This window comes from Acomys minous (genome assembly GCF_964271855.1).
Source record: "Acomys minous genome assembly, chromosome: 5".
Lineage (NCBI taxonomy): Eukaryota > Metazoa > Chordata > Mammalia > Rodentia > Muridae > Acomys > Acomys minous.
This window is the reverse complement of record NC_140494.1, coordinates 125,948,859-125,968,938: the sequence shown is the minus strand read 5'-3', so window position 1 is coordinate 125,968,938 and position 20,080 is coordinate 125,948,859. Positions and strand designations below refer to the sequence as shown.

The following is a 20,080-nucleotide window of genomic DNA, read 5'->3' as shown; positions in this document are numbered from 1 at the left end:
GCATTGTCGCCTCAAATCCTCGGGATTCCTGCGAGGCTACCTGGATTGTGACGCTTTGGTCATGAACCTAGCCTTTAGTGGCTGAGCCACCTCTCCAGCCCAAGGCTACCTACCTGTCTCTTAACGCGAGCTGTTTGTCTTCCTTGGCTTTCCTTTTTCTACGTGACCTATACGCTTCTTATACCGTGTGATTCCAGGGTATCAAACTCAAGTTGTCAGGCTTGGTGGGCAAGCAAGCCACTGAGTCATCTTGCTGTGCTATCTGTCTCATGTCTACTTCCCCTTAACCATCAACCCACCTTGGGCAAGGCTCTGGCTCTGATCACCCCCCTGTGTCCCGCCAAATGCTCAGCCCACAGAGCGAATGGTGACACCTGGGGGACGGATAAGTGACTCAGCGAGCGTGCAAATACCATGGAGTGGAGTTGGACATGAAAAGAACAAGCCGACAGACTGGCCGGGGTTGGATTCATAAGCGTGTTCGCGTCCTAGAGCAGCCTTCCTGCTGTTGTGGGAGGGGGCATTTTGGAAACCCCTTCAGGGCTAGGGAGATGGCTCAGTCAGTAAAGTGCTTGCCATGCAACATGGGGACCCGAGTTCGATCCCTAAGGCCAGCGTAAATGTCAGGTTTGCTGATGTGCATCTGTAGCCCAGGTGCCAAGGTGGGACAGACAGACAGCTTCCTGGAACTCCTTGACCAGCCGTCTAGCTGAATCTGTCAATAAGAGACTCTGTCTTGGAAAGAAAGAAAGAAAGAAAGAAAGAAAGAAAGAAAGAAAGATGGTTGGAAGTGGGTGGGTGGACAGATGGATAGATGATTGATAGGAAAGTGACAGGAAAATACGCAGTGTTGACCTCTGATTTACACACACACACACCTACATATGAGTCAATACACACACACACACACACACACACACACACAACCCTTCTCTTAACTGAAGCTGTAGCTCATGAGAGAGTGCTTGCCTAGCATACACAAGGCCTTGGGTCCAATCCCCTGCCTAAGAGAAGAGAAGGAAGGGGAAGAGGAAGAAGCTCCTTAGTAACACAGGGGCGGAAGCTAGCCAGGTTCTCAGATGATGCACAGCATCAGCTGCAGAGTGGAGCTGAGCCCCCAGCATTCTATTGAATGGAACAACAGGACCAATCGGACTTGTGCACACTGGCTCTATGTCCTTGCACAGAACCCTGCTTTCCAAACATGAACTTAATCTGCGCTGGACCCAGTTCTTGTTGCCTCATCTGTGGTGTTATCTTAAACTAAGCCCAACGATTTTCAGTTAGAGTAATTTGCCCCTTGGGGAATATTTGGCAATGTATAGAGACATTGTTGGCTATCACAAGTAGGGGCATGCTGTCAGCATCTACTGGACAGAGGCCAGGCATGCTGGGAAACATCCTGCAAGGCACAGGACCACTCCGTGACAGAACTATCCCCCTGAAAACCTCAGTCAGGCAAAAGCTCAAAAGCCCTGGACTAGAAGACTGTGCTTGTCCCACCAGGAGACAGGGAAGGAGGGACCCGATAGCACCCACAGAGGACATTTTCTTGAAAGGAGTGGATACTCTTTCTGTCCGTCATCATGGGCAGAAAGGTGGCACGGGGGCCTGGCCTCAGGGACTGCAGCCCACGAAAACAAGGCTGGTGCCTGTAACAGGATGGCATTGTTCCCTGCCACCTGAAAGGCAGGACACAGTGGGTACCCTCAGGGGACACTGACAAAATGGTCTATTGAGAGAGAGAAAGGAGGAGGAGGAGGAGGAGGAGGAGGAGGGGAGAGAGAGAACATGTGTATGCATGCCGTGGTGTGAGTACGGCTTTCAGAAGACAGTTTGTGGGAGTTGGCTTTCTATTTAAAATTTATTAAACTCCAAGACCTAGCGGGTTTCAGATTCTTTGTACAAAACCATGATTCGCTGAGCATTGACTATGCCCTGGGCAACTCCTTGATAAGGCGTTGACTAACTTTTCCTACAAAAAGCTACATCAGGAGAGTGCCCAGCTTTGCAAGTTACACACAGTCTCTGTTGAAATCCAGTTCTGCTGTTGTGGCATAAAAAGCAGCCACAGGGAACATGCTGGCAAAGGACTAAGACATGCTCTTGTGCAACTTAATTCTCAAGAACAGTTGAGGGCTGGCCCCCAGTTCTGAGCGATTTCCATTTGCACAGTTTAGCCTATAACACAGGCACCTTGCTCTCACCTAGTAGATAAGGTAAGTGAGCTCAGAAAGATGGAATAACACGGTGTGCTGGATAGTTTTATGTCGAGTTGACACAAGCCAAAGCCACTAAAGGAGGAAACCTCAAAATAAATTGTAAAAAGAAAATGCCTCCATTAGATCCAGCTGTGTGGCCTTTTCTTAATTACTGCTTGGTGGGGAGGGTGGTGCCATCCCTCGGCTGGTGGTCCTGCGTTCTATAAAGAGGACTGAGCAAGCCATGAAGAGCAAGCCAGTAAGCAGCACTCCTCCATGGCCTCTGCATCAGCTCCTGCCTCCAGGTTCCTGTCTCAGTTGTGTTCCTCTCCTGACTTCCATTGATAATAAACAGTGATTTGAAAATGTAAGCCAAACAAACCCTTTCCTCCCCAACTTGCTTTTTGGTCGTGGTGTTTCATCACAGCAGTAGCGACCACCCTAGCTGAGGCATACAGTTACTCACATACCCAGTGACTAACAAGGCTCAGCTGGGAACCATAGGAGCCCTTGTTCTCCACCACAGCGACCTCTCAACAGTCTGGGCGGTGGACAGAGGTGGCCAGGAAGAGAAAGCCTATGAGATGGATGAAAGCTAAGTGGGACAAACAGCGATGAAAGGGGTTGTGACATAATAAAACAGCCCATTAATCAGTCCCTGGGGAGCCCAGAAATGAGAAAAAGTGGGGACTGTACATAAGACACCAGTTTGAGCTGGCATGTAGCGAGGGTGACTAGCTCACAGGAAGCCTTGCGTTCAGTCCCCAGTGCCACAGACAACCAGGTGTGGTGGCACACACCTGTAATCTCAAGACTTGGGAAGACAGGAGGATCAGGAGTTCAAGGTCAGCCTTGACTGCCTGGCATGTTAAAGGTCACCAGGATTACTACTTAAGACCCTGTCTCAAACAAACAAACAGAAAGATGTGCACTTTCTTTCCTTCCCCAGAGTGGAGTTTGAGCTAAGGTGAAGTCAGCATGGCCTCTGAAGGCCGATCGAGTGCTTAATAGGTTTCACAATGAGGAAGTCCTTTCTAATAGATAACCTAGAGCAGTGCGTGTGCGTGTGTGCGCGCGCGCGTGCGTGCGTGCGTGCGTGCGTGCGTGTATGTGTGTGTGTGTGTGTGTGTGTGTATAAAACTGCTCCCTTCATTTTCCCTTTATGGAAAGAAATGGTGTTTTGACGGTTCTACTTGATAACGCTTGCTCATAGACTACTCCAACAGTCTTTCCCAAAGGTATGAAGGGCAGCGGGGAAACCAAAGACTCGTCTACCCAGGCTGCCACTCACAGCTGCACTAGCTATGAGACCTCTCAGAATTCTTTGATCCTCAGAGCATTGCTGACAGAGCAACAGCTGTCTCACGGGCAGCCACTTCAGAACGGGCTAAACAAGCTGAACTGTTTGACTGGAGCTCAGGCCTTTCAGAACTGAAGCGACTCGGTCCTTCCCCCTCCCAGATTTAGGGCCCAGTTTCCAACCTTTCACAGTAGGCTCTCCCCTAAAAGACATCTACGGTTCCTTGTGGGTCTTATTTTACATCTAGTGTGCAGTGGCGTTGGATTTCACTCCAGAATCGTGTAGCCTTTGAAACCCAACCATCCTAGATCGAGTGTCACGTTCCCCTCAGTGCCTTTTCTGAATCACAGAGCTGTGTCCATAGAGTCATGTTTCCTGAGTGGTTGCTGCAGCCCCCCTCCCCCACCGAGGCAGTCCCCTCCCCCACTGAGCCAGCCCCCTCCTCCACCGAGGCAGTCCCCTCCCCCACTGAGCCAGCCCCCTCCCCCACTGAGGCAGTCCCCTCCCCCACCGAGGCAGTCCCCTCCCCCACTGAGCCAGCCCCTCCCCCACTGAGGCAGTCCCCCTCCCCCACTGAGCCAGCTCCCTCCTCCACCGAGGCAGTCCCCTCCCCCACTGAGCCAGCCCCCTCCTCCACCGAGGCAGTCCCCTCCCCCAAGGAGCCAGCCCCCTCCCCCACTGAGGCAGGCCCCCTCCCCCAGTGAGGCAACCCCCTCCCCACCGAGGCAGCCCCCATGGGGAGGGAGGATACCTCCTTCAACACATGGTCACACATACCCCCCCCAGCAACTCTCCTCCTGGCCTTGCTGGGCCCTTCACCCACTCATTATCACTCAAAGGCCCAAGAATAACACAGCGATCTCCAAATCACAAGCTGCCCCTGGGGCAAAAGGTCCTCACTGATGGTCACTAAGTTGATGAGGCAGGGCCCTGCGCTTCTGGAGGCCGTTAGGTGCCTCTTCACTCACGCACAGCACTCTGCTCCCCTCCCCGCCACAGCCCTCCCCCCCCACCTGTTGCAATCTCAAGGTCTCAGGACAGGGCGCTGGCTCAGGATTGCTCCCAGAGAAAGCTGCATCTCTTCCCCAGATGCCGAGAGTGACAGTGGTGACTTAGATGCCACTGGTTTCTCCTCGGAGCAGTCACACCAGTCCGAGCCACATTTCCCACGAGCACGCCACAGTGAGCTCTATCAAATCTTTTGTTTATATCAGCAGGCATTAGTCTATTGTGTTTTCCTTAACCACCAAGCCTTTCATCCGGTCGAGGAGAAGAAAAGCGGGTTAACTTGGTGTGATTTGTCTCTGACAAGTCTACACTGTCTACTTTATTTTCAATCCCTGCATTTCCCCTGTGGCATGATGTGTCATGTAAGGGTACACCCCCTGGCATTAAGCAGCCATTGCCAAATGCCTGGGGAAGTGATTCAGGCGAGAGTCAGGAGATCCGAGTCCAGCCGTGCAAGGCCTCTTTGCTCTGCTGTGGCCACTCGCCACTCTGTTTCCTTGGCCTTGCTTGTAAATGGGGGTGATGTTGGGATGGATACATCTGCACCCCCTCTCCCTCATCCTACCTTAGGGCCCTATCAGGCAACAGTGACAGTCGGGGTGCCTACCTGCGCCCTCGCAGAAGCCGAGCCGAGAACAGCGGTCCCCCACGGCAGGCTGCGCCGTCAGCCACCCTCTCCAGCAGGCCCACAGTTGTGTTGCCGTTCCTGGATCTCCCCTGCCAGTGTTCTCCACCCCATCTGCTCTTCACCCCACAGCCAAGCTTCCTCAAAGCTTCCCCCTCACGGGAATCTTCTACTTAGAACATTCTAGTTGCAGCTCCCTGCTGCCTCCTTAGCGGGCTGAGGGAGGGCTCCTCCATCTCCAAGTCCCTTCGTTCTTTACTGACTGTTGTACAGGTTGTCCTTCTGTCCCTGGTGCCCTTCCCTGGCTCTTACATGACCTTCATGGCTCAGCTCATGCTGCCCCAGTGAGCGGCCCCTAATCCAGTGGTTCTCAACCCGTGGGTCGTGACCCCTTCACAGGGGCCACATATTTACATTCTATTTATATTATTTACATTATGATTCACAACAGTAGAGAATTAGTTACGAAGCAGCTAATGATCTTATGGGTGAGGGTCACCACAACACAAGGCACTGTATAAAAGGTCGCAGCGCTAGGAAGGTTGAGAACCACTGCCCTAAGCCTTTCCTCGAGACTCCAGGTGGGAGCTCTCTGCTCTGGGCCTTAAGAACCTGTAACTTGCTGACTCTCCAGGTTGCCAGGGCCATGACAGAGCTGGGCATAATGCTTGCCTGTTTTCTCAGCCCAATGTTTGGCGCTTGCTGTTCACTGGGTGAATGTTTGCGGTATTGTGCAAAACTGATTCTCTTAGGCGTATTTAACCCTCTGGGCTTTGGTTATTAAATTGTAGCCAGCTCATTAATGCATTAATTTCTTAAAATCAAACAAAAGTTGGCTGGGGGCATAACTCAGTTGGCTAGTGGCTCACTCAGCATGCACAAAGTCCCGGGTTTAATCCCCAGCACTGCATAAAACCAGGCGTGGCAGTGCACACCTGTAACCTCAGCACTGCATAAAACCAGGCGTGGCAGTGCATACCTGTAACCCCAGCACTTGGAAGGTGGCAAGGACAAGCTCAAAATTCAAGGTCATTCTCAGTTATAGACTGAGTCTGAGGACAGCCTGGTGTACATTAGTCCCTGTCTCAAAAAATAAATAAATAAATAAATAAAAAGATAAAAATAGACATTTATAATCAAGTTGGAGCTACAGTTTGTCTCTGGCCTTCCTAGTAACCAAAGCCAAGCAGAGAAACAGTGACCTGCTACAAAACATCTTTGTCACACAACCAAAATGTCACCTCTTTATCTTTCTTCATTTCTCACGCAGCCGTCAAGGAGGGGCTACTCCTCAGGAGCACCAGGTCTCACTGGCTAATGTCAAGCTTGCGTACAATGAGCCAAGCCGGAGGCACTGTTACTTGGCCGTGAGTCATGGAGTGAGGAACAGCAGGCCTGTGTGGTATGGAATCTGCACGTGTCCCTGTGAGAACTGCACGGGCCTACCCCGTCCCGCCCAGAGGTCCCGCAGCTGACTGAGTCACATGCTAAGGATTGCAAAAAGCACTGTAAAAGGTAAGGATGGTCTAAACAGCCATCTGACTTGGAGTTATCCCAATCCTGAGTCAAAACTTTATAGACACAAGGAGGTGGCAGCCAAGATTTGTTCCTTCCTGGTTGGCATAAATCAGATGACGGGCAGGGACCCGGAAAGCTTGCTCTGTAAAGGGTTACCTCTGTAAACTGAAAGGGCACATAAATCATATTGCTGAAAGTACTTTCTTTACTTACGCAGCCCTCCCTGAGTGTGAACTGATGGAAAAGCTGGGTAGAGCTATATTCAAAATCGAAGGAGTCCTTGTCCTTCCTAGATGCTGCGAGCAGTGTGGACAGCCGTTACCTTTCTCATCCTTTGACCTTCTTTTTTCACCATTTATTGAATTTAATCCTTTCTGCATCTTTCTGCATATTCCTAGTACGCAGGGCACTGTTTCTTGTTGTTGTTGTTGTTGTTGTTTTGAGACAGGGTTTCTCTGTGTAGCCTCGGCTGTCCTGGACTCACTTCGTAGACCAGGCTGGCCTCGAACTCACAGTGATCCACTTGCCTCTTAGTGAAGATTTGAGAAATAGCCACGGTTTGTTCATGGTTTAGGCTCAGTGGGTGGTTCATACCTCTAACCCCAGCACTCCGCAGGCTGAGGCAGAAAAATCACACTCTTCCAGGCAACCTGGGATACGTAGTGAGACTCTTGTCTCAGAAAGATCTGTCTTGGTTTCAGAAATGCTAAAATGTGGGGAAGGTGGAGAGACTCAGGAACCAATAACACTGGGTCTTTGTCCGTGGCAGGTGCATTTATTTACTCTGTCTACATCCCAAGATGCTGTTCTGGAAAAGTCTGCCTGGGGCTCCCTGGCTCCTTCACTGCAGGGCAGCCTGGCAGAGGAAGCCAGTAAGTGATCAGGAAAGAGGGTCTGTCCTCCTCAGAGGCTGTGGGTTTCTCTACAGCGCTCTGTGAGCCATTCCCTTCTCTGCTGTTGTGGTTTGGATTTGGCATGTCCCCCACAGGCTCATGTATTGAAGGTCTGGCCCCCAATTGCTATGTGTTGCTACAGATAGGTGACTGGCTCATCGGGACAATCATTTCAGTAGAGTAAGCTGTCAGGGTGTTCATAGGTCAATGGGCCATCAGGGGGTGGGAGTGACTGGTGGAAGAAGGGGAGGGTCTGTGAAGGAGACATGTGGGTGTCCCTGCCTCTCCGCTGCCTGGCTGCAATGAGGTGAGGAGCCCTGCTCCCCAGCATACCCTCTTGCTCATGATACCATGTGCTGTCCTGTCTCACTCAGGCCCAGAGCAAGGAAGACAGCTGGTGAGAGCCGCGAAACGAAAACAAATACATAAACAAACAAATAAAAACTTGCCTCTGTTGTTTTACTTGCCAGGTGTGCTAATACACACCCTTAATCCCAGTGCTTGAGAGGTAGAGGCAAGGTGGGGGAGGTCCCTGTGAATCCAAAGCCAGCCTGGTCTACATAGCAAGTTCAATACCAACCAGAGCTACACACTGAGACCCTGTCTGCCTGTCTGTCTGTCTGTCTGTCTTTTCTTTCTTTCTTTTTTTTTTTTTAAAGTGCTTTTCTTAGACCTTTTGTCACAATGGCATGTTCATAGAAAACAGACCTAGTAGTGCCTGCCTGGAGCTCACACACACACACAAGCACGCGAGCGCGCGCGCACACACACACACACACACACACACACACACACACACACACCAGCTGTGCTTCTGCCAGTTTAAAGCTAAGTTTTGTCAGTGGCCTAGGGAACCATGCGTGGCCTCTTCTCTAGCCATGAAGATCCTGCACAGATCTAGGCATGTGCAGCTCGGAGCCTCAGCAGTCCCTATGCCAAGTTCGTTTTCACTCTTAGGCTCAGACACCCAGCATGGGGTCGGCTTCCTGGGAAACTGGTACGTGGCTGAAGTGACCTTGGATGTGCGGGCTGATGCATGGTGTCTGGTTGTCCTTCACCCTGGTCTGAAGGACAGAGCCAGAAAGAGCACTCTGGGCTGGGAGGGTCCTGTGAGTTTTGTCTAATTCTCAAATGTCCTCTGTTTAATCAGATATAATATAGATATAAAAGGATATCCACTGGCTATACAAACCCTAGTTCAGAGAGAGATACCACGTGGGTGCATTGGGTGCAAGGACATGGCTTTCTTTCCATGGATTATCTTCTTGGATCCTCACCACAGCCCTAGGAAGCCCAGGGTGGCTCTCAAATCTGAGTAGACACTAGACGTATACAAAGAGCTTGCTAAAATCACAGCTAGACCTACCCAAATAGTTCCTACTTAGTGGGTAGGCCCGGGGGCAGGGGCAAGGTACTGCCTATGTAACAGTCACGGACGCTGATGGTGTTCTCCGAGGACCGTGCTTTGAGACACACTGAGCTTGCTGCTATCACTCCTAGTTTTATAGCTAAGGAGCTGGGCACAGAGCAGTGAAGCTACTTTCCTAACAGCAGCCAGAAAGTAGCCTAAGTGGATGCGCCCGAGGCCTGCCTGCTTCCCGGGTCTGCAAATCTGCCCGCCCACCATCATTATACCCAACTGTAGGAACGCTGCGGCCTCTGTCCTCCCACTTGGCTGGTAAGGCCAGCTGCAGTCCCTGTGACGCAGGAATCTGGGAAGCTGCAGACCAAGGGCGTCCAGGAGAACCCTCAAACCCCAACTCTGCCAGCCAGGAAAGACGAGGACCGTCGCAAGCGGGCAGACCACACCACATCCCAACAGACCCTGCGTGTCACGGCTTTAATTAGCAGTAACTGGGACTGGAGCCCAGATTTAATAAACGAGAGTGGGTCAGATTGCTAGCCTCAGGGAAATCCCCCGACACAGGGACAAGGTTCTGTTCTCTAATAGGAAAAACATGTCTGGCTTTTTCCAGGTCTCCGAAGAGTACTCTGGGCTTCTTATTCATGCTCAGGATGGCAGCTGTGGGACACTGGTGAAAGACATGTACCACCTTAATTAAATCTTCCTTGTAATTGTGTGTGCCCCCAGCTGCCATTTCCGGCCCTTGCTCTTATTACTGTAGTTTGGGGGTGCGGCCCCATGGGTCTCCATCTCAGCTTTAGGGTAGAAAGTAAAGTTTGCTTCCCGGCCTCCCTTCCTGCATTCCATTTCTGGGTTTTAAAGTCTGAGAAGGGCCTAAAGAGAGCGTGCAGGGCCCTGGGGCACATGTGTTGGCAGCAGCTTTGTATTCCAGCGGAGGCAGGCAGAGGGCAGGTGGAGGCAGGGCCTGGAGGACGTGAAGGATGTGACCATGACGTCTGCAGCTATGGAGGATCCCAGCCTGATTTCCTCGTGTGTGTGTGTGTGTGTGTGTGTGTGTGTGTGTGTGTGTGTGTGAGTGAGTGTGTGTGTGTGTGAGATAAGCATGCACAAGTGTGTGCACATGGATGTAGAAGCCAGGGTCAGTCTTGACAGTCCTTCCTTAGACTCTGTTAAGCTTAGTTTTTTGAGACAAGGTCTCTCACTGGAACCTGGGGTTAACCAGTTAGTCTAGGCCAGCTGGCCAGAAATCTGCCTGTCTCTATCTCCTTGGGACTTGGATTACAAATGTGTCACCACCCTCAGCTCTTCTGTGGCTGCTGGGAATAGAACTCAGGTCTTCATGCTTGTGTGGTGCTCACTTTACTGAGTGGGCCATCCCCCCAGCCCTACAAAGGCTGGAGAATCCACTGTGCATGGGAGGAATGGAGCCTTAGGGAAAGGACAGCGGTGTTAGGAAGGCAGAGCAGTGCCTGGGGTACACAAATCTTCCCCAAGCCAAAGCTGCCCAAGCTATCCTGAGCTGGACCATCGACCCCCCCCCAACAAAGTCAAGCCCCCATTGATCCCACATCCCACATGTCAAGATGGAGAGGCTAGCCTTACAGACGCTCTGTGGGGTGAGGACTTGCAGAGAAGTGGGACTCTGCAGAGCAGGCCTTGGTGTCCATGCTTCCCAACATCATGGTGTCTTTAAGGTTCATCTTAATTGCCTGACTCTCCTTCTAAGCTAGCTCAGATCTGCAGAGAATTAAACCAATGTCCCTTGTACCCCGGCCATTCTCGGCTCTGGGTCATTATTTCCAACACTGACACTCCTTTTTGGTTACTCTAATTTTTGGTTACACACACTGGATTGTGTGTGTGTGTGTGTGTGTGTGTGTGTGTGTGTGTGTGTGTGTGTGTGTGTGTGTGTGCACGCACATGTGCGTGTGCAGGCGTGCATGAGCATGCTCATACGTGTGCCATAGTGCACCTGTAGAGGTTAGAAAACAACTTGCAGACGTTCCTCTCTCATTGCGCCATGTGGGCTCCACCTGAGCAAACTCAGGTTGTCAGGTTTGGCCGTAGGCGCCTTTGCCCACCAAAGCCATCTCTCTGGCCCACAGCGGAGCTTTTGTTGTTATTTCCTTGACATAAGACAAGCAGTGGGGCTGGAGAGATGGCTCAGTGGTTAAGAGCACTGCCTGCTCTTCCAAAGGTCCTGAGTTCAATTCCCAGCAACCACATGGTGGCTCACAACCATCTATAATGTAACCTGGTGCCCTCTTCTGGCCTGCAGGTAAACAAGCCAACAACACTGTATACATAATAATAAAAAAATAAATCTTAAGAGAGAGAGAGGGGGAGAGAGAGAGAGAGAGAGAGAGAGAGAGAGGGAGAGAGAGAGAGACTAGCAGGCCCTGACTATCAGGGGAAAATGACTCTGCTAGCTAGCTGGAAACTTCCACTTTTTGCATTGAATCTAATGTATATGCAAGTAAGCATATGTATCATAAGCCAACAGCTTGGTGAATTTTCATAAACTGACTGCAGCACCCATGTCAAGGAACTGAATATACCCAGATACCTGTGCTGCCACTTTCCAGTCGCTTCCTCCTCACCACCCCCAGGACCCCCAGTCTTCTGACTTTCAGCCCTAGATCTGCCTTAGCCGGCTGCAGTTTGTCCTCCGCTCACATGACAGGCTGACTTGCAGCTGAGCAGGCGAAGTGTCCAGCTCTGCAGGGCTGACTGGGCGGCACTGGCTTAAAATGGGGATGCTCGTCTTTCCTTTCTCGTAACCGAGTCCTTGAAAATTCTAAAGCCAGCCAGGAACAGAGAAGGGCCAGGGCGTGGCCTGCCTTGGCAGGAAGATAGTCTTGTATCTGGAGATCCACCAGGAAGTTAATATGGTGGCTCAGTGCCAGGGACAGCAGTAGAATTAGTCCTCCGTATACTTCTAGAAGTTCTACTTTGTGCATCACGTGACGGGAACCCTGGGGCAAGGTGGGTCGGTGTAGCTGTGTGCTGGGTCCTGGACCCTGGGGGAACCAGCACACAGCACTGGTCTGCTCAGCCCTTACTGCTGAGAACCGCTTCCTTCCAGCACCGACGGGGCCTGCTGTCTGCCTGGGTCATTCTGGGCAGAGGTGCCAGCTGCCAGCTGCCGGCCCGAACCTGTTGCCTCCTGAGCTGTCCTCTTTCTGTCCTCCCGCGCACACACATCCCCACTGAGGGATGACTATGCACCAGTGATGGAAACCAGCTTCTGGGCTGGGTTTGTAGCCTAGTTGGCAGCGCACAAGCAAGCACAAAGCCCCAAGTTTAATCCCGGTGACACATAAATTGGACATGGTAGCACACGCCTGCCATCCCACCTCTCCAGGAGCAGAGGCAGGAGAACAGGGATTCAGTGTCATCCTCAGCTGCAGACTGAGTTTCCCAGGCCAGCCGGGGGCTAAGAAGAGACCCTGTCTCAAAACACGGAAAGCAAAGGCTAGCTTGGCCAATGCTCTTGACACGTATCAGCAGATCTCCCCCTCTGTCCTGATCACGGAGCCATTCTAACTGCACAATGCAGATGGCAGAGTCTGTCCAGGGCTAGCGGTCAGGAAGAGCAGTCCTGGGCCAGGCCGCATGGCTACACAAGGAAGCCCTTCCTAGAGCAACGCTGTCTGCAGCTGCAAACTGTTGTGACTGTTCTGTGTTCCCACCTCATTCTGCTCAAAGGCTGCGGTGGGGGTAGGGGCTGAGAGGTGGGGAGGGGAAGGGAGGGGAGGGGAGGGGAGGGGAGAGGAGGGGAGGGGAGGGGAGGGGAGGGGAGGGGGGCTGAGGCAGGGATGCAAGGAGCCTGGGAGGGGCCTGACTTGTGTTTCCACTGTGTGTGAGATGCCCTCAGAAGCTGTGGGGCAAGTTAGCGCTAACTCTCTGTCTAGAAGGATCTTGGGAAGGGTCTGCACATGGTCCTTTAAAGGTGTGCGGGGTCACCTGATAGGCAACCCCTGTGAAAGGGTCATTTGACCTCTTCAAAGGAGTCGTGACCTACAGGTTAGAAGCACTGTTCTAGAGCACAGCAGAGGTAAGTAAATAAATGATACCGTATCTTGAGGGATGCTTTTAAAAATACAGGCTTCTCAGGTTCCTCCTTACATCCAGGCTGAGACCCAGAAGCCTGAATTTTCAGGAAGCATTCCAGAAGACTCTAATGTAGTTGACACCTAGATGTAGTCTGGGCAACACTGATCTAAACAACTCCACACCCAGGGTTGCAGATGGGGAAAGTGAAGGCTAGAGGGCCCAGATAGAGACAGAGACAGAGACAGAGACAGAGACAGAGACAGAGACAGAGACAGAGACAGAGACAGAGACAGAGACAGAGACAGGGAGCCTGTCTGAGGGGCCCCGCAGCTCCTCTGTCCATTCTTCCTCTGGTGGACTCTCGCCGTGCGTTTTTGTAAGCTAGGTGCTAGACAGGGAACAGAACCATTCTCACAAAGGTCCAGAACTTTCCTGTTTCCCCTCTATCCACTTGAGACTCTTCCTAAAACCCAGATGTGCGCCCTGCCCTGCCCACTACATGTGGGGCAAGGAGGAACTTCCGGGCCTCCTCTGCTAGCCTGCTCCCTCCGACCTCCAAGCCCATGGCTCTTCTATAAACCCTTCTCCGTGCACTTCCCTCAGATTCCGGCTTGTTCGGCCTCCCCTCTCTGCCCACGTGATGCCCTTGGCAGCTGCACCAGCACTGCTTCTCCTGCCTTGCCCAATCCTCGCATCCCACCCAAGGCCTAGGTGGAAACCTGGTTCCTTCAGGAGGCCTCTCAACCTTTCCGGCCTGGGACTGCCCTCTGACCATCAGAGCACTGGCCTGTTCACTTGCCATCTGCTGTTGCTGCCTGCTATGTCCCGCTTTGAATTGTGAACGTTAGTAACTCCCAGCTCCAGAGCTCAGCACACTCTTCTAATTACCCACCCACCTGGTAACGTTCCTCGCACATAATAAGTACATAAAGGACGTTAGTAACAGTGGAGCTATGCAGTGCTGAGGGGCGGGGTGCAGAGTGCCCGGAGGCTTGGCCTGGGAGAGTGTGACTTTCCTATGCTCCCAGGGCTGCCCAAACATTCCAGACCCAATCTCTGCGCGCCAAGGTCAGACTTCCCTACGGTGTGCTCCGGCTCTCAGAATCAACTCCCTTGACTGCCACCACCCAGAGCCACTGCACCTCCTAGCTTTTGCGCTAGCAGAACATCTCTGCTTTCTTCACGCACCAGAGCCAGCGAGGTCACTTCTGGGCCGCATCTTGTGCAGCCTCCATGACTCTGTCCATATCAAAAATATCACTAACTTCTTTGCACTGGCCAGAGGGCCAGGTGTCTGCCTTCCTGGTCCTACTGCAGCCAGTGGTGACATTGCCAGCTCACTGCAACAACATAGCCCTGCCAACTGTCTTGCAGGCTGGTCAGGCTGGCTAATATGCTCTTAGGCTCAGTCCCACAAGGCGCCCTGGACTGTATTTCACATAAGACAAACCCCCCTCTTTACTCGAGGACTCCCCACCATCCCTACCTCCACAGCTTGCTAACAGCATGGCCACAAGAAGTTAATTTCAGCTACACTGACAGCGTAAGTTCTAGGGCCTGAGCCAACCTTCCAGAAAGGAGTCCTTTCTTCTTTGTTGTTAAGGTACAAGTCCTGTGAGGAGGAAGCGTTCTCTCCTGCCAGGGACCCTGCGGCTGGAGGTCTGGGAGAAATCCTTCCCGGCATTTGGGAGTCTTAATCCCGAGTTTCACAGTCCAAGTACCTACTGCAGGCTTTCTGCCTTGGGAAAATGCAGACCGTAGCTCTCACGAAGGGACCTTCTCTCAGGATATGCCTCTTTTCTTCCACCAACACCAGCCCGCCTTTCCCCAACTACTCCCGTGTCCCAAATAACCTCCACCAAGTTTCTAGGTTTCTTATTAAATACATTCATCTCCTAATATATATAAATATTTAAAATCGCTACTTACCAACATAGGTCCACTTGGATCCTGTAAAGAACAGAGGAAAGAAATTAGTACAATACAACGGAACTGAAGGAGGTGAGGAAGACACCCCACATTTAGTTTTCAAATGGTTGAGATGGAAAAGGAAGTTGATGACCCCAAATAAGAACTTGTAGCGCCGGGTGTGGTGGTGCACGCCTTTAATCCCAGCACTCGGGAGGCAGAGGCAGGCAGATTGCTGTGAGTTCAAGGCCAGCCTGGTCTACAGAGTGAGTCCAGGACAGCCAATGCTAACACAGCGAAACCCTGGTTTGGACAAACTAAAAAAAAAAAAGAAAAAGAACTTGTAGCTTGGAGCCAGAACCGTGACTCCTTGGAGCTGTGCTTCACACAGAGCTCAGGATGGAGAGTTTGGGGGGGGGTGGGAACAGGTGGACTCAGGATTTCTGGAATGGATGTGACCCTCCCCCAGACATCTTAGAAAGGCCAAACATTACTAACTGGACAGGGAATTCCTAGTGGCTTGAAACCCCAAGGCAATCAAAGTGTTGGCCCAGTGGAAGCTCTCTCCCACCCTCTCTTCTCTCTTCCCAGGGACACCTTGTGGACCGGGCGACGGTGGGCTCTTCACAGTGAGACAGGCAGACACCCAGGCATTCTACCCCCTCCCCTGCTGGGAACACCATTCAGCCTCTTGCTTTTCTCCACTCCACAACCATGTCCTGGAGGCCTCTTCACAGCCTTACCCAGAGAGCGGAAAACGACCTACAAATGGAAGATGTTTCCCCCAAGGGAGCTGCATCCTCATCGGAGTTACAGTGCCAGCAGTGGCAGGAATGTGGAGGAGGATTCGGCCAGGAATATAAGCCAAACCGCCACCGCCTCCCACTCCACACGGCTCACACCACACAGGCCCTTCTCCGTTCCTACAGCAAATGACGCTTTTAAACAGCTGCTGCAGGACTCTGCTCCTGTCACCCAGACTGCCCACCCTCCCCCAAGCTGGGATGCCTGTGTCTCCCTGAACACTGGGGGACACGTGCAAGTAGGGGGCAGTCTAACTCCCGAGCGCCTCTCTCCTGGCATCTCAGGGTGTCTCTGTGGCTGGAGGAATAGACTGAGAACCTGGATCCTCTTCTCAGTAAAATGTCGTGTCGGGGATCTGGCTGCTCACCATGGGCAGGAATTTCCTCCTCAAGCCCATGGTGGTTTCTGAAAGCTGAAAGAGCACCTCGCCTTTTTCTTTCTTTCTTTTTAATGTTGATTTCATCTCTTTCCCCCGCCCCCTTGTTGCTATTACTTCCTTGCTTCATTTCTTTGCCTCTGTGTTAATTTTATTTTACTTATTCACTTATTTTGTTTTTTTCCAACACAGGCTTTCTCTGTGTGTTAATTCTGTTTTTAATTTTCAAAGTTAATTGGTAATTTTGATCAAATGAGACATCTGCACACAGTTTAGAGTCAGATGGCTCTTCGAGGCTTTTTAACAAACATTAACCCTCTGGAAGTCTCTGGCCTTTTTCTTGCTTCCTAGGACAACCATTTTGGATTCTTTTGAATAATTCTCTGAGTATTTCCTCCATACCTTTAGAAAACATGTTTGTATTGTCCTCATTTGCATTTTGTAGATTTAAGCGCTATTTATTGACATCCTATCTTGGAAGAGAAGAATTGAGTCTTCACAGGTGATGTAAAGTGGTCTGTCACAGACCATGTGCCTACTAAGAGTCTCAGCATATTCGTCACTTCTGTACCATGTCCCAGCAAGTTTCAAGAGCTTCCCAATGCAGGCGTGGGATCAGGGTGGGCATAGGGAGGGTCAAGTTCTTCCTAGAACCGAACCCACTGACTTTCCAAAAAAGGCTGGATTTGGGCAGCTCAGCAGTGCCTGTTGGAACCTGCAAACCTGGCTGGCACTGGGCAGGGAGATGCCCTGAGGAAAGGGTATTTAGCAAAGTCAGGGCAGGGGTTCAGGGTCCTGCCCTGGCGGCTTCCTGCCTTGGGTGTTAGCAGCTTCCAGGAGCTGATGATGCTATTACATCCAGGCAGCATGAGCTTGTCGGGCTCTGCACTGTGAGTTTGGGCAGAGCAGGCTCACTGAAACATCCCTCAACCATAGCAACAAAGAGCTCCACTATCTCCAGACAGCCTTCAACTTCACCTAGTGATCCTCTTGCCCCTGGACCAAGGGCTTTTCTTGGGCATGTATTAATGCCAACTACGACAAATTTCAGCACCACCACCCCCCAGTATCAGGCAGAGCACACTTTGACCCCCTTACTCAGCTAACCCTCCAGCCTGAGCCTTGGATTAGGTGGCCTTTTGTCCATCTCAGCGGGTTTTGTTTGACTTTATCCCCTGAGGCAGTCAAGTAAGCGGCCCAGTAAATATCAGCAGAAAAGCTTAAAACCCAGAGGTAGCTAAAACTGCTCAGTGTGAGGTGAAAGTGGGGCTTTCCTGCAAGCTCCCCCTAACCCAGTTTGGAGAATGAGGAGGACAGGAGGGGGCGCAACAAATAAGAGAACGGGGAGCAGCTGCCAGGGGGAGCCCCAAACTTGCAAGAAAAGATCCATAGAGAGTCCTCTCCTTTATGTCAGGTGCTGGGCACTAAAAGGACTCTGGGGAACTCCAGTCTCCAGAGACTTCTTGAGAGTTAGCAGTTGGCCAAAGGTAGCAGTTTTCAAAATTGATCCCCACTTTTGTGGGACTTCCCCCCACATTCTGCTTCTTCCTGACTGCATGGAGAAGGTGACAATAGAAAGACCCTGCCAGCTGGTCAGTCAATGAAGATTGAGTGAAAGGTATAAGCTGTTGCCCACAGGCACAGTGAACTCCAAGGGGAAGGAGTGCAGAGCTCTGATACCGCTGAGCAGGACCAGTGCTCCCTCCGGGCTGCCTAGCCAGGGGGAGTCGTTTGTTTGTTTGCTTGCTTGCTTGCTTGCTTGTTTTGTTTTTTTTCAGCCATTATGGTCACTCTTGCTTCCTTCTATAAATGTTCCAATCCATAAACCGTACACCCACAAGCATCAACACAATGTATGGCTCACTGACACAAGCAGGACCTGGTCACCACGTTCTCCTCAAGAAAAGTAGCTGCGGGGAGAGGCAAGCTAAAGCTTGCTTTCCTTTTTCTTGTTCCAAAGGAGTTAATTATCCAGGCTTTGGACGGGAGCCACAATTCAGGTTGCTCTTCCCAGCTCAACCTGGCACCCTCCCTACGCAGCACCCACCCTCAGCACCCTTGCCCTTTGAGTTTCAGCCCCTTATTCCAATTAGAAATAGGGGTGCACGTGCGCACACATGGAGGCTCAGGGTAGTGGAGTCCTCTAGGGAAACGACAGTGATGAAGGATAGGCTAAGTTATCCCTCTGACAAGGGGATGAAGCTACTGGTTAACTGCCTCTGAGAGCTCTGACGATCCCTGACTCCCCAGCTTGCGGATCCGTTCGGATTGCAGCACTCAGGAAGACAGTCACTTCTCAGTGCTCTGCACGTGGTTCCGGGATCGTAGCTCGCAAGTTTCCAAGCCCCGTCTCCAGAGCTACTGGTGCTCAGAGAAGAGGCAAACGAGTAACGCTAACTGCACACCAAGCTCCATTAAGAAGGCAACCAAGCAACCTCGGCAAACCGTGCATCCCAAACGAAGAGTGAGCATCCTTTCTTGAAAAATGTGCTAGGCACACAGCTCCTCCCTTGCTCCCTCAGTAGTGATTTTATTTTCTTTTATCTTGCCAGAGCCTGTCAGGAAATCCTTCTGCCCAGGCGTGGCTGAGTGCACAGGACTCTTCTTTTAAAAAGCAAGCAGAAACTTTACCGTTCAGTGGGGCTGAGTTGGAAGGCTGCTCCTTTAGGACCACCAGCAGGAGGACAGCAGTCGCGCACAGGCTGCGATGGGACATCTTTGTCCCGGCGGCAGCGACCTGAAGCTGCCACACGCTCTGGAGCTGTGAGGTAGGTGCTCAAAGCTGGCGGCAGGGGCACACCGGCACAGCGTGCATGTAGCCTGGGACCAAGGCGTGCACGTAGGCTGTGAGGGCTCCTGGCTGCCCCTAGGCTGCTTTTTATGCAGCAACTCAACCCTAAACATGATGTCGTCATTCAGGAGGGCGGGGGCAGAACGCCCAGCCTACCCGAGGACAGGAGCCCCGGGTCGGAGGTGAGTCGCAGTCCCGACTTAAGTGGCCCTCCGTGGTTCTGGTTTGCCGCGTTCCTCTGTGCCACGGGTTACCTGAGGAGCCAGTTCTCCCAGGGAGCTGTGGGAAGTCAGGGAGTCACGCACCACTCACTTCACTAGATGTGGCCGTGGTCGGTCACTGTCACTGCCCTTTCTTGAAAGCGCATAGGATGCTGTTTGGGCCAAAGCCTCCTTCAGGGCCTGAATGCTTTTGTCTGGTCTGGACACGGGCTAGCTAAGTAGCTGGGAGTTGCACAACACATCCAGGTAAAGCTCTTCCCGGGGAAACCACAGAGACCGCGAATAGGAAAATGATATAATGAGTTGACCACGCAAGTGTGTAGCTGTACTCGGCAATTAGAATTTCCCCTAGGAGACAAGGCTTGCTCACTGTGCAAACTGACAAAATCAGTCCATCCTCAGTAGGAAGCTGGGAGAGACGGTGCCGTCTCTGGAATAGTGCTGAAAGGAAAGGGCTTGGATCACTATTGACCGTCTAAAGAAAGCATCAGAGACTGGGCTAGGCAGTTGCATGTCTCCATCTGGATCAGTGGCCAGGCTGTTTCCAATGTTGTTTTTCCACCTGTTGCTACGCCCAGCCGCTTTCTCGCACCTCTGCCTGCCTTGCAATATGAGCACTTCCGCTCTGGATGGCAGCACGTGGCTCTGATTCCTTCCCTTGTGGCTGGATAGAGCTAAGTCTTGTTGACCGGCTGCCCTGGTCTTCCTCACCTTTACTTCCTATGTCTTCTGTTATTCCCACCCCCTGAGATTGCTCCTCCTCCCTCCTTATGTGCCTGCACCACTTCAGGTGTGGGTCTTGTTTGCCTGCCCCTAGGAAGGCTACGCTCCTATGGCCTACACAAAGGGCACAGTACGCAACCCCTGAGTTTGTAGCCTGGCCCATCATGCCCTCTTCTTTGGGCCAAGGCAACCAGCCCAGCCCTCCCCAGTCTCTTGTCTGTTCTGACACTCAACCTATACAGACACAAGCTGGCCTTGGAGACCCATGAAGCCCTTTACTCTCCTAGGAC

The 20,080-nt window shown here is 51.9% G+C and overlaps 1 protein-coding gene across 3 annotated transcripts in view; it reads right to left on the bottom strand.

Annotated features, from left to right (window-relative positions):
* The window catches only part of CA12 (carbonic anhydrase 12), a 56,260-nt gene extending 37,351 nt beyond the window's left edge, over nt 1-18,909 (bottom strand). For 2 of the 3 annotated variants that reach the window (XM_084781607.1, XM_084781609.1), the window contains exons 1-2: nt 18,687-18,909; nt 14,897-14,917 (exon numbers count right to left, since the gene is read on the bottom strand). In XM_084781607.1, the coding sequence (XP_084637733.1) occupies nt 14,897-14,917; nt 18,687-18,771 (106 nt within the window). In that variant the 5' untranslated portion in view covers nt 18,772-18,909. The remainder of the gene's footprint in view (nt 1-14,896; nt 14,918-18,686) is intronic. The other variant, XM_084781608.1, reaches the window with a different exon arrangement.
* Between the last annotated feature and the right edge of the window lie 1,171 nt (nt 18,910-20,080).